The sequence below is a fragment of the Bufo bufo genome, chromosome 1 (genome assembly GCF_905171765.1).
Source record: "Bufo bufo chromosome 1, aBufBuf1.1, whole genome shotgun sequence".
Classification (NCBI taxonomy): domain Eukaryota; kingdom Metazoa; phylum Chordata; class Amphibia; order Anura; family Bufonidae; genus Bufo; species Bufo bufo.
Genome location: NC_053389.1, coordinates 679,462,090 through 679,477,099, shown reverse-complemented (window position 1 = coordinate 679,477,099; position 15,010 = coordinate 679,462,090). Strand labels below are relative to the sequence as shown.

At 46.1% G+C, this 15,010-nt stretch overlaps 1 protein-coding gene across 2 annotated transcripts in view; it reads right to left on the bottom strand.

Moving 5' to 3' along the window:
* Positions 1-15,010, bottom strand: part of MAN2A2 (mannosidase alpha class 2A member 2) — a 189,543-nt gene that overhangs the window by 63,327 nt on the left and 111,206 nt on the right. For both annotated transcript variants that reach the window (XM_040414113.1, XM_040414114.1), the window contains exons 5-8: positions 12,196-12,367; positions 10,384-10,511; positions 1,668-1,841; positions 450-636 (exon numbers count right to left, since the gene is read on the bottom strand). In XM_040414113.1, coding sequence (XP_040270047.1) covers positions 450-636; positions 1,668-1,841; positions 10,384-10,511; positions 12,196-12,367 — 661 coding nt within the window. The remainder of the gene's footprint in view (positions 1-449; positions 637-1,667; positions 1,842-10,383; positions 10,512-12,195; positions 12,368-15,010) is intronic.

Below are 15,010 nucleotides of genomic sequence, written 5' to 3'. Positions count from 1 at the left end.
CTGGTTTACACTGATCTTTATGTGCTCATTGTTGGTGCTTTTGGCAGGGGACAGGGGTCAGCATGGTCACTCTCACCAATTTGCTGCTAACTGCCATGCACTGACTCCTTTCTATCATGGCCAGCAACTTGTGCTGCAGTAGCTCTATCACCAGTTCACTGGTTGTCCTGCCTTGGATGCATTTTGGCAGGTATTAACCCCTTGCATCCTGGGAACCCATTTTGGAGATTCTCTCACTTTGGCCATCACAACTTGGCCCTTGTCAAAGTTGCTAGGATCCTTACACACCTGATTCCAACTTAAAAACTTCAATAGTTGGCTGTTCGCTTGCTGCCTAATATATCCCACCCCTTTGATAGGTGCCATCGTAAAAAGATTATATTTTTATGTTACGCCGATGGTGAATTCTGCCTCTTGGTCACATCTTCCTCCAGTGACATATGGCTTACCGTTCAGCTACATTGGACTCGGTGATGGCTCTTGGTGGTGTCTTCCAAGGGCAATTAATTCTTCCTCCCGGCAAGCGCCTGAAATCAAACTGGCAGCATATTTTGGGATCGGGGCCACAGGTGTGAGGCACATCATAGCTGTAAAAGGGCATCATGTGGCAAAAAATATCCGTGCCCGAATCTGGGTCTGAGAATGGAGCACAGGAAAAACATGTTAGATATATCTTCACAGTTAGTTCAAGAGAATATATTTTATTACAGTGATATTATTTTTACAGTTAGGCTCTATACTAAGCAATAAGTTCGAACACGATAACCTTATAGATAGGTTGTCTTGTGGAATAACATGTTACGGCCTCATTCTGCCACAAAAATTGCCCTTTACCAGTTTAACAAAATAACCATCTGTCCTATCTGTCCAGCCATCTTCTGTAACTGCTTCTGGTGCCATGGGTGGAGGGTAGGCACGTTGTCCTCCCAAGAAAACACAGATGATGCTGACTGTATTGTTCCATGTCATGTTGCGCTAACGCACAGCACAGAGGGAGAGAAATCAGGGTGACATAAAAATTAAACATGGTGTCTGATCAGAAGCAGACAGGAGGCTGGATTGCAGGTAGACTGTAGAGGACTACACAATACATAAGACAAGCAGTTGTGTTTCCACTATAATGCACTATAACATTATAATGCATCTGAGAACTCTCCCATTGCCAAAAGAGTAAGGAAATCCACAAGCTCAACTTACAATTTACAAAAACTTTTGATATCTCATAGTGACATATCAAAGGTTTTGATCGGTGAGGCTCAAAGCGCTGAGATCTCTGGTTGTTAAAATGGAGAGTCAGAAGCGGTCCCTTCTTGCTGTTGAAGCTGGAAATAGACTTTCTATTGAAGCGGTCTTCAGTTCTGTCTTCAACATTGAGAACAGACAGCGCTCAGCTGCGCATTTCTAACTTGGACCGTTCAGCCCTCCACCGATGAAAACCTTTGATATGTCACTACGATATATCAAAAGTTTTTCAAAAATGTAATTACCTACCGTTTTAAGTGAAAAAAAAGGGTTACATAAAAAAAAAATCAATCCTTTTGTTTTCCTAAGGGTGGCTGCCTTTGTGCACCTAGACAGTCTGACAGCACATCTGCTGAGTAGTCTACAATTCTTTAGATCCACATGCTTAGGACTAGTGCCAAGGAAAACGATTGGTGGTTTCTTACCCCATGTCTGTCTCCACATAAACTCCAAGCTTCGAGTGGCTGAAAAATGTTTTTTAATAGAATAATGCACTCTCTGGATCAGCATGCTGGTTAGATTAGAGAGTTTTAAAAGGTAAGGCATGGTGGAACTGTGTCCAAAAGGATCCACTGCCCATCCTGACCTTGGAATGACACCTAAAAATATATATATTTTTTTAATCAGCAAGAAAAAAGCCAGCTCTGTTTACACAATAAGCATGCAAATCATATTATTTAGCTATAGGATTTTTAACCAAGAGAGTGTCTAAGAAAACTTCTTGACATGTGATTAAATTACTGAGAATATTTTCTATCTCTGTATCTAAGCATTCAGAGACCTATCACAAGGAGAACCCTTTGCTGTATTCAAATCAACCATTATTTTTTTCACCATTCCTTGTAAAAATCTAACAAAAAAAATCCCTATATGAGTTGGGTGTTCAAAATGGCTGACTATTGCTGAAAGTTCCTGTCCAAGCTTATAGTAGATTGTGCTGTTTTCGAGCGTCTTTCATGTGAACATTCCTACCACTAGTTTCTTGTCCTAGGTGCTCTACTGGATTGTGGCATCTCTGCCATGTTTCTGGAACCAGCTTGAAATGATGTGTAGTTTGTGACACGGTGCAAAAATCCTCTGGAAGTAGCAATGTAAAAGCTTGGTAGCTGTGGCCATAAAGGAATGTGCTTGTATATTAAATTGTGTTAAATTTTCTTCTAGGTTTGTCCAGTTTGGACAAATCGCATAACAGATCTTAAATGAGGAATGAAATTTCTTAAGGATTGACATGCTTTTTGAATACCACCCTCTCCCTGACTGAACTGTGAAGGCAAGCATACTTACCCGGTAATTGCTAATAGGTCCTGACTCCGTGAGTCCTAGGCTGTCTTGTGCCACTCGGGTCAGGTGCGCCACTGCAGCCAATGACTGGCCTCAGCAGTCACTTATCCCTGAACTGCACAGGACTCAGCAGTGACATGCCGCTTGGGGACACATCATCGCTTACGACAGTCATTGGCTGCTGCCAAGATCGTGACCCTATTTATGCCTGAGGAATACACGAGAGGATGGAAGAGCAGTGAAGAAAGCCAAGGACCCATAAAGCCAAAAATCAGTGGTGGGGAGCAGGTAAGTATTCTTCGCTTCCCAGGATAGCTCGGGAGGATGTGATATTTATAAATCAGGTCAATCCTGGACAACCCATTTATGCTTCACAGAATCCAGTGAAATCAATGGGTCATCTTTGTAATGCATGGATGAGCTAGGTCAGGTGTCGGCAACCCGCGGCTCCGGAGCCGCATGCGGCTCTTTTGAACCTTTGCCGTGGCTCCGGGATGGGCGTAGGAAGCGGGGTATCAAATCCCTCCCATGGCCAGCGGCAGTGTGTGTGCGGCGGGGCAGGCACTGTGTGGCGGCGGCTGGGCAGGCACTGAGATGAGCGCTTCCATTGTGGAAGCGAAGCGCTCATCTCCATACTCCATAGTGATCGGTTTGTATCGCCGTCCTCAGGACAGCGACACAAACAGAAGGCTGTGCGGAGGAGCAGGGCAGGGAGGTGTGTCCCTTTCCTGTTCCTCTGATAGGCTGCCGGCACTACTAGGCGGGCAGCCTATCAGAGGTCGGCGTAGGTGGCGCGATGACGTCATCGCGCCGCCTGAGCCGTACAGCGCTGGAGTCGGGACACAGGCCGGAAGAGGCCTGCATCACTACAAAGAGGTAAGTATAAGTGTTAATTTTTATTTTTTTTAACTGGCAGTCTGGCACATAATGGGGGGGCCCTGGTATTATACTGGCACATGATTGGGGAATTTGGGGGGCCCTGGAATTACTGGCACATGATTTGGGGGGGTCTGGTATTACTACTGGCACATGATTGGGGGGGGGTCTGATATTACTACTGCCACATGATTGGGGGGGGGTCTGGTATTACTACTGGCACATGATTGGGGGGGTCTGGTATTACTACTGGCACATGATTGGGGGGTCTGGTATAGTGGCACATGATTGGGGGGGTCTGGTATTACTACTGGCACATGATTGGGGGGGGGGTCTGGTATTACTGGCACGTGATTGGGGGGGTCTGGTATAGTGGCACATGATTGGGGGGGTCTGGTATTACTACTGGCACATGATTGGGGGGTCTGGTATTACTGGCACATGATTGGAGGGGGGTCTGGTATTACTGGCACATGATTGGGGGGGGGTCTGGTATTACTGGCACAAGATTGGGGGGGGTCTGGTATTACTGGCACATGATTGGGGGGGTCTGGTATTACTGGCACATGATTGGAGGGGGGTCTGGTATTACTGGCACATGATTGGGGGGGTCTGGTATTACTGGCACAAGATTGGGGGGGGTCTGGTATTACTGGCACATGATTGGAGGGGGGTCTGGTATTACTGGCACATGATTGGAGGGGGGTCTGGTATTACTGGCACATGATAGGGGGGTCTGGTATTACTGGCACATGATTGGAGGGGGGTCTGGTATTACTGGCACATGATTGGAGGGGGGTCTGGTATTACTGGCACATGATTGGAGGGGGGTCTGGTATTACTGGCACATGATTGGAGGGGGGTCTGGTATTACTGGCACATGATTGGAGGGGGGTCTGGTATTACTGGCACATGATTGGGGGGGTCGGGTATTACTGGCACATGATTGGGGGGGGTCTGGTATTACTGGCACATGATTGGGGGGGTCTGGTAAAGGTAAATAAAATATTTTAATTAGCTATTAATTTGCAAAAATATATTTTACATTGTTAAGTGAAAAAGTCCTTTTTTTCTTCAGATTGACAGCTGACTGCACGATCCTGTATATAGCATTAAGGTAAGAAACAATATATGCAGTGTTATATTTGTTTTAAATGTCGCAATGGTTTTGCGGCTCCCAGTTTTTGGGGGGCCCTGGAATTACTGGCACATGATTTGGGGGGGTCTGGTATTACTACTGGCACATGATTGGGGGGGGGGTCTGGTATTACTACTGCCACATGATTGGGGGGGGGGTCTGGTATTACTACTGGCACATGATTGGGGGGGTCTGGTATTACTACTGGCACATGATTGGGGGGTCTGGTATAGTGGCACATGATTGGGGGGGTCTGGTATTACTACTGGCACATGATTGGGGGGGTCTGGTATTACTGGCACATGATTGGGGGGGGTCTGGTATAGTGGCACATGATTGGGGGGTCTGGTATTACTACTGGCACATGATTGGGGGGTCTGGTATTACTGGCACATGATTGGAGGGGGGTCTGGTATTACTGGCACATGATTGGATGGGGGTCTGGTATTACTGGCACATGATTGGAGGGGGGTCTGGTATTACTGGCACATTGTTCGGAGGGGGGTCAGGTATTACTGGCACATGATTGGAGGGGGGTCTGGTATTACTGGCACATGATTGGACGGGGGTCTGGTATTACTGGCACATGATTGGAGGGGGGTCTGGTATTACTGGCACATGATTGGAGGGGGGTCTGGTATTACTGGTACATGATTGGAGGGGGGTCTGGTATTACTGGCACATGATTGGAGGGGGTCTGGTATTACTGGCACAAGATTGGAGGGGGGTCTGGTATTACTGGCACATGATTGGAGGGGGGTCTGGTATTACTGGCACATGATAGGGTGGTCTGGTATTACTGGCACATGATTGGAGGGGGGTCTGGTATTACTGGCACATGATTGGAGGGGGGTCTGGTATTACTGGCACATGATTGGAGGGGGGTCTGGTATTACTGGCACATGATTGGAGGGGGGTCTGGTATTACTGGCACATGATTGGACGGGGGTCTGGTATTACTGGCACATGATTGGAGGGGGGTCTGGTATTACTGGTACATGATTGGAGGGGGGTCTGGTATTACTGGCACATGATTGGAGGGGGTCTGGTATTACTGGCACATGATTGGAGGGGGGTCTGGTATTACTGGCACATGATTGGAGGGGGGTCTGGTATTACTGGCACATTGTTCGGAGGGGGGTCTGGTATTACTGGCACATGATTGGAGGGGGTCTGGTATTACTGGCACATGATTGGAGGGGGGTCTGGTATTACTGGCACATGATTGGAGGGGGGTCTGGTATTACTGGCACATTGTTCGGAGGGGGGTCTGGTATTACTGGCACATGATTGGAGGGGGTCTGGTATTACTGGCACATGATTGGACGGGGGTCTGGTATTACTGGCACATGATTGGAGGGGGGTCTGGTATTACTGGTACATAATTGGAGGGGGGTCTGGTATTACTGGCACATGATTGGAGGGGGTCTGGTATTACTGGCACATGATTGGAGGGGGGTCTGGTATTACTGGCACATTGTTCGGAGGGGGGTCTGGTATTACTGGCACATGATTGGAGGGGGGTCTGGTATTACTGGCACATGATTGGAGGGGGGTCTGGTATTACTGGCACATGATTGGGGGGGTCTGGTATAGTGGCACATGATTGGGGGGGGTCTGGTATTACTACTGGCACATGATTGGGGGGTCTGGTATTACTGGCACAAGATTGGGGGGGTCTGGTATTACTGGCACATGATTGGAGGGGGGTCTGGTATTACTGGCACATGATTGGAGGGGGGTCTGGTATTACTGGCACATTGTTCGGAGGGGGGTCTGGTATTACTGGCACATGATTGGAGGGGGTCTGGTATTACTGGCACATGATTGGAGGGGGGTCTGGTATTACTGGCACATGATTGGGGGGGTCAGGTATTACTGGCACATGATTGGGGGGGGTCTGGTATTACTGGCACATGATGGGGGGGTCTGGTAAAGGTAAATAAAATATTTTAATTAGCTATTAATTTGCAAAAATATATTTTACATTGTTAAGTGAAAAAGTCCTTTTTTTCTTCAGATTGACAGCTGACTGCACGATCCTGTATATAGCATTAAGGTAAGAAACAATATATGCAGTGTTATATTTGTTTTAAATGTCGCAATGGTTTTGCGGCTCCCAGTTTTTGGGGGGCCCTGGAATTACTGGCACATGATTTGGGGGGGTCTGGTATTACTACTGGCACATGATTGGGGGGGGGGGGGGGGTCTGGTATTACTACTGCCACATGATTGGGGGGGGGGGGGTCTGGTATTACTGGCACATGATTGGGGGGGTCTGGTATTACTACTGGCACATGATTGGGGGGTCTGGTATAGTGGCACATGATTGGGGGGGTCTGGTATTACTACTGGCACATGATTGGGGGGGTCTGGTATTACTGGCACATGATTGGGGGGGGTCTGGTATAGTGGCACATGATTGGGGGGTCTGGTATTACTACTGGCACATGATTGGGGGGTCTGGTATTACTGGCACATGATTGGAGGGGGGTCTGGTATTACTGGCACAAGATTGGGGGGGGTCTGGTATTACTGGCACATGATTGGGGGGGGTCTGGTATAGTGGCACATGATTGGAGGGGGGTCTGGTATTACTGGCACATGATTGGAGGGGGGTCTGGTATTACTGGCACATGATTGGGCGGGGGTCTGGTATTACTGGCACATTGTTCGGAGGGGGGTCTGGTATTACTGCCACATGATTGGAGGGGGGTCTGGTATTACTGGTACATGATTGGAGGGGGGTCTGGTATTACTGGCACATGATTGGAGGGGGTCTGGTATTACTGGCACAAGATTGGAGGGGGGTCTGGTATTACTGGCACATGATTGGAGGGGGGTCTGGTATTACTGGCACATGATAGGGTGGTCTGGTATTACTGGCACATGATTGGAGGGGGGTCTGGTATTACTGGCACATGATTGGAGGGGGGTCTGGTATTACTGGCACATGATTGGAGGGGGGTCTGGTATTACTGGCACATGATTGGAGGGGGGTCTGGTATTACTGGCACATGATTAGACGGGGGTCTGGTATTACTGGCACATGATTGGAGGGGGGTCTGGTATTACTGGTACATGATTGGAGGGGGGTCTGGTATTACTGGCACATGATTGGAGGGGGTCTGGTATTACTGGCACATGATTGGAGGGGGGTCTGGTATTACTGGCACATGATTGGAGGGGGGTCTGGTATTACTGGCACATTGTTCGGAGGGGGGTCTGGTATTACTGGCACATGATTGGAGGGGGTCTGGTATTACTGGCACATGATTGGAGGGGGGTCTGGTATTACTGGCACATGATTGGAGGGGGGTCTGGTATTACTGGCACATGATTGGAGGGGGGTCTGGTATTACTGGCACATTGTTCGGAGGGGGGTCTGGTATTACTGGCACATGATTGGAGGGGGTCTGGTATTACTGGCACATGATTGGACGGGGGTCTGGTATTACTGGCACATGATTGGAGGGGGGTCTGGTATTACTGGTACATGATTGGAGGGGGGTCTGGTATTACTGGCACATGATTGGAGGGGGTCTGGTATTACTGGCACATGATTGGAGGGGGGTCTGGTATTACTGGCACATGATTGGAGGGGGGTCTGGTATTACTGGCACATTGTTCGGAGGGGGGTCTGGTATTACTGGCACATGATTGGAGGGGGGTCTGGTATTACTGGCACATGATTGGAGGGGGGTCTGGTATTACTGGCACATGATTGGGGGGGTCTGGTATAGTGGCACATGATTGGGGGGGGTCTGGTATTACTACTGGCACATGATTGGGGGGTCTGGTATTACTGGCACAAGATTGGGGGGGTCTGGTATTACTGGCACATGATTGGAGGGGGGTCTGGTATTACTGGCACATGATAGGGTGGTCTGGTATTACTGGCACATGATTGGAGGGGGTCTGGTATTACTGGCACATGATTGGAGGGGGGTCTGGTATTACTGGCACATGATTGGAGGGGGGTCTGGTATTACTGGCACATGATTGGAGGGGGGTCTGGTATTACTGGCACATGATTGGAGGGGGGTCTGGTATTACTGGCACACGATTGGACGGGGGTCTGGTATTACTGGCACATGATTGGAGGGGGGTCTGGTATTACTGGCACATGATTGGAGGGGGGTCTGGTATTACTGGCACATGATTGGAGGGGGGTCTGGTATTACTGGCACATTGTTCGGAGGGGGGTCTGGTATTACTGGCACATGATTGGAGGGGGTCTGGTATTACTGGCACATGATTGGAGGGGGGTCTGGTATTACTGGCACATGATTGGGGGGGTCAGGTATTACTGGCACATGATTGGGGGGGGGTCTGGTATTACTGGCACATGATGGGGGGGTCTGGTAAAGGTAAATAAAATATTTTAATTAGCTATTAATTTGCAAAAATATATTTTACATTGTTAAGTGAAAAAGTCCTTTTTTTCTTCAGATTGACAGCTGACTGCACGATCCTGTATATAGCATTAAGGTAAGAAACAATATATGCAGTGTTATATTTGTTTTAAATGTCGCAATGGTTTTGCGGCTCCCAGTTTTTGGGGGGCCCTGGAATTACTGGCACATGATTTGGGGGGGTCTGGTATTACTACTGGCACATGATTGGGGGGGGGGGGGGGGTCTGGTATTACTACTGCCACATGATTGGGGGGGGGGGGTCTGGTATTACTGGCACATGATTGGGGGGGTCTGGTATTACTACTGGCACATGATTGGGGGGTCTGGTATAGTGGCACATGATTGGGGGGGTCTGGTATTACTACTGGCACATGATTGGGGGGGTCTGGTATTACTGGCACATGATTGGGGGGGGGTCTGGTATAGTGGCACATGATTGGGGGGTCTGGTATTACTACTGGCACATGATTGGGGGGTCTGGTATTACTGGCACATGATTGGAGGGGGGTCTGGTATTACTGGCACAAGATTGGGGGGGGTCTGGTATTACTGGCACATGATTGGGGGGGTCTGGTATAGTGGCACATGATTGGAGGGGGGTCTGGTATTACTGGCACATGATTGGAGGGGGGTCTGGTATTACTGGCACATGATTGGGCGGGGGTCTGGTATTACTGGCACATTGTTCGGAGGGGGGTCTGGTATTACTGCCACATGATTGGAGGGGGGTCTGGTATTACTGGCACATGATTGGAGGGGGGTCTGGTATTACTGGCACATGATTGGGGGGGTCGGGTATTACTGGCACATGATTGGGGGGGTCTGGTATTACTGGCACATGATTGGGGGGGTCTGGTAAAGGTAAATAAAATATTTTAATTAGCTATTAATTTGCAAAAATATATTTTACATTGTTAAGTGAAAAAGTCCTTTTTTTCTTCAGATTGACAGCTGACTGCACGATCCTGTATATAGCATTAAGGTAAGAAACAATATATGCAGTGTTATATTTGTTTTAAATGTCGCAATGGTTTTGCGGCTCCCAGTTTTTTTTCTTTATTTCTTAAAGGTTGCAGACCCCTGAGCTAGGTCATTCAGAAGTGGAACAGTTGGTAAATGGTTACACCAGGAAATTGACAGTGATTTGCCGTCACTGTCATCTGATGCCTGACAACACTTTTTGCACTGACAGCTAGAGGGGAGGGACCGTGTTGAGCAGTGGTGCAAGAAAGGAACTATAGACAACACATCATCATTATTGCAAGCAGCCGTTGCAGCTATCATGTGGACCACACATCATCACTGCCTGGTGAAAAGCACAAATCCTTCTGCGTGGGAACAGTGCTGCATTTAAAGGGGATATCCCTTTTAATCATGGAGATTAAAGATCCATTAGAATAACTAAGAGAAAGCCAGTTACACCCTTACCTATGTTCTTCTTAAGCCACTGATGACCTTCAATCATCTGGTCAATCATAGCAAAAAAGTGAGTATTGGCTTCATCCGGCATCACCCAGCCACCAGTTGTCATTTCCAGTTGCCCGTTAGCAACTAACCTAGGGAAAACAGATGCATAGGCCAACAGAAATGATGACAGAAGTAATGAAGAATGTGAATAGAAGTATATGTGCAATCCATACAGACTGATTATATAAAAAAAAAAACACTATAAAGCTAAAATAGTTGGTAGAAAGAGAGAATCATATACAGAGATCCTTAGCATTTCACTGTTTGTATGGAGCATTTAAGCGGAGTCTGTCAACATTCTGATCATGCTAAACTGCTGCCAGTAGTAGTTATGGGCTGGGGAAAGCAGGATAAACATGTCTTTTGGAGCATTTATTATCAGGAGTAGTGAAAACATAAAGTTTTATTCTGCTAGGTTCTGTTGCTGCATGTGCACTGGAGATGGATTTTCAAGTGCCCTCTGCTTTGAGCTGCTTCTCAGCCATCGCCTCTGCTCTGAGTGACAGCAGTAGCATCCAACCAGAAGACTTATACAGCTGTCACTCAGCACTTTACAGTAAACCCTGCCCTGTGCAATTGTGAGAGCAGAATTTAGAAGAATAAAAGTTCATATTCTAACTACTCCTGATAAGAAAAACTGATCAGCTGGAGCCACCACTGATCATTAGAACAAGTCTCCTGAGGCCCCCATTCGAGAGGCATTTGAATGCAGTGGTTGTCGTGCATGCACCCTGCCACTCCATTTAATATCTATGGGACTGATGGAGATGTCTGAGAACAGTACTCAGCTATCTCCATCAGTCTCATATAGAAACTGTAATGAATGAAGCTGCAGCATACATGCATGACCACTGCTCCATTCATATGCTTAGGGTGGTCCCAGAAGTTGGACCCCCAAGGATCATACATGCATTATCTTGTGGATATGTGATTGTCCATGGATAACCCCTTTAAGACGCACCCCTCTTCCTCAACCTACTGTTTACATGGCAACAACAGTGGAGCGGGATGAGGAGAGCACAAACCAAATGCTCGCAGGGTAGATGTGAGATTATTTCCTATTTCACCTTTTTAAATTTTTTACTTTAGTGCACTTTTAGGCTGCGTTCACACGGGCGAGATTTCCGCGCGGGTGCAATGCGGTAGGTGAACGCATTGCACCCGCACTGAATCTGGACCGCGGTGATGTACCATGTGATTGGAGCATGTGATCTGACGTCACCAAAGGTCCTTTAGCCCATAGTTCATCTTTTTAAAGAACTAAAGACCGGGAGAACTACGCGAACAAGAGGACAAGGTGAGTTAATTTGTTTTATTTTTTAACCCTCAATTGATCACCTACTAAGCATTCTGTATTCAGAATGCTATTATTTTCCCTTATAACCATGTTATAAGGGAAAATAATAACATCTACACAACACCGAACCCAAACCTGAACTTCAGTGAAGAAGTTCGGGTCTCGGTACCACAGTCGTTTTTTTATCACGCGCGTGCAAAACACATTGCACCCGCTCGATAAAAACTGAACATCGGAACGCAATCGCAGTCAAAACTGACTGCAATTGCATTCCTACTCGCGCGGGTTTGCCGCAACACACCGGGACGCATCCGGAACTAATCCGGACACGCTCGTGTGAACGCAGCCTTAAGTAGGATAGCAGACTAGTTGGCGGAACCCCACTCTTAGGCTATGCCATAAAACTCTACAGCCAAAAACACATTTAAGCAAGCAATAATTATAGGACAAGAAATATGCCAGCCATTATGTCTTGCCTGCGGACTGCTGCCCTCTTCTGGGAATTGATGTTGTCCCACCACTTTGAAAAGAAGGAGATCTCTGACCAGATAAACCTCCGACGAGGATCTTCTTGTAGCTTCACTACCATGTTGTTCAGAATATGCTGAGTCTGGTCATAGTAATACTTATCAAATGTTTTTATCCAACCTACCATACAAAATGTAAGACAGGAATTAGGCAGTTGTAAAGATTATACAGTAGCATCATGTCTGAGAAAATAGCTCCTCTCCATAGCACATATTTAAAGGTACCTAAACCTTTGCTGACGCCACAAAAGTGCGCGGCTTTTCCAGTATGCAGGGTACAGATCCCATATACTTAGAGCCGTACTTGACATGCTGGAAACAATAGCAGAGCCGCTGAAATGGGAACGTGTAAAGTGATCTGAGATACGCTGCTGAACCTTCGCGGATTCATCAAAGTCCCCATTAAAGGGATAATAAACCCAAACATTATTGGCTGCATATACGCTAAGTGAAGTTGCACAGGTGCACGGATATGCCCAGAGATCAGCAGCGGTGGGACCTATTTATTTATTATATGCACTTATATAGCGCTTTACAGACATTAGCATCAAGCTGTCCCTGATGGGGCTCACAAGCTAAGTTCCCTATCAGTATGTCTTTGGAGACCTGTACCCATCTGACATTGATTCAAGAAAACATATCTAGAACTCCAGTGACTTTGATTAAAACGTTCTCTTTATTGTAGATACAGTTGCCGATGGTAGAAGGTGGCCTGGCAATTCCTGACCTACAAGCGTATGCGTTGGCAAACTGCTTGGACTGGAGTAAATCCCAACTTTATAATTCTGTTTTGAGCTGCCTATATAAAAATGTTACTTCTACTGGAATATGCCAGATACTAGAAGCTGGTATACACCTGCATCCCCAGTTTAATAAATCCCCTACCATGAAATGAATGTATGAAACATGGCAAGCTATTAGACAATTATGGGAAAAGATAGATTACTATGACGATACGCTGCTTTAGGGAACTTATTACTTAAAAGAACTATTAGGTATTGATAAGAGGTTCTGGCAGATACATGGAATCAGTACTCTTGGCCAGATATGGGGAAAGGGAGAAATAATGGGGTTTGAAGATCTTAAATGTAAAAATAGTCTTGTAGATTTTAGAAATGGGAACGTGTAAAGTGATCTGAGATACGCTGCTGAACCTTCGTGGCTTCATCAAAGTCCCCTTTATAATAAACCCAAACATTATTGGCTGTATATACGCTAAGTGAAGCTGCACAGGTGCACGGATATGCCCAGAGATCAGCAGAGGTGGGACCTATTTATTTATTTATTATATGCAGTTACCGCATATAGAGCTTCACAGACATCAGCATCAAGCTGTCCCCGATGGGGCTCACAAGCTAAGTTCCCTATCAGTATGTCTTTGGAGACCTGTACCTATCTGACATTGATTCAAGAAAACATATCTAGAACTCCAGTGACTTTGATTAAAACGTTCTCTTTATTGTAGATACATTTAAAAAAAGTCAAAAAGTTGTTTACATATAACTTACTTACTTGGAGAGATGGCTGTGCATGCGCGGTGCACTCTCCATTCACCCCTATGGGACTGATAAAAACAGCTGAGCACACTCACTCAACTATTTTTGCAACTCCTTTAGCAGTGTATGGAAAGCACCTACTCAAGCACAGTCTTCTCTACTTCGCTTTGGTAGCATAGCCTAGCAAAATGCCGTCAAAGTCTGCAATGGGCCAACCCCTTTAATGCTCCCATTCAGACATATCATGCTCTTATCAGGTCCACAGGTGAAAAGCTATTGTATCTTACTGTTCTTAAAAAGGACCTGCTAGATCTTCTGACATGCTCGTTTTAGTATATCCTTGTATTCCCCATCAAATAACAATAATATGGAGCTTTTTCTTAGAACTCTGCATTTTGAAATTTCTCTCTTATAACTTCTGGAAACGCAGTAACAAACTGACAACATTCAAAAGAAAAAGCGGAATCGACATGATATAGCTTATAAATGTCTTTACTGAGCCCAAATAAAAGCATCAAAGTAACATTTGAACAGCAGGAAAAATATCCCTTGGCTGATGCATTTCTGAACTCTACCATCTTTATTCTATGAACAAAACTGTACAAGTCAGAAACGCGTCAGCCCAGTGATTTGTTTTGCTACTGAAATACTGCTTTGATTTTTTAAAACATTTTAAAACTGAGGTGTGCTGGTCAATTATTTTTTTGTCTCAATGTTAACCCAAGTTGTTAATTTAATCACACATTCCAGCAGAAATTACTATAGGAAATTCATTTACCAAAACAGGCATTTCAAGTGTGATGACAGATAAAAAAAAACTATGACTTAAGGGTTACATACTATCTTGGGACTTGATCAGATACAAAAATCCTTTTACATCTGTAAGGTGCAAAATTGCCTACTATTTTTGACTATATTGGACTTGACTATTGGACTGATATGTTTGTCTAAGACACTATGGTGATGGGCCTTTTCTGTGTTAGGGACTCCTTAGGGTGACCAGGAGGTTCCTGACACGTGATCGCCCCTACCGGGGCGGCCATTCCGTTTTTAGGTAGGGATTAAAGTATTAGGGAAAGGAAAAGGGAAAGACTCTTTTCTTTCATCATAACCTACCTCAAATATGTAATAAAGGAGGTGTTCAGCAACTATTTTAGTGATTATTATTAAAAGATATGTTTTAAGTGGTGTTCTCGGTGATACCCTACTTTCCTACTCCACTGTCCCTAATTAACTGACCTTCTGACAGTTGACCTAGTCAGAGCTGT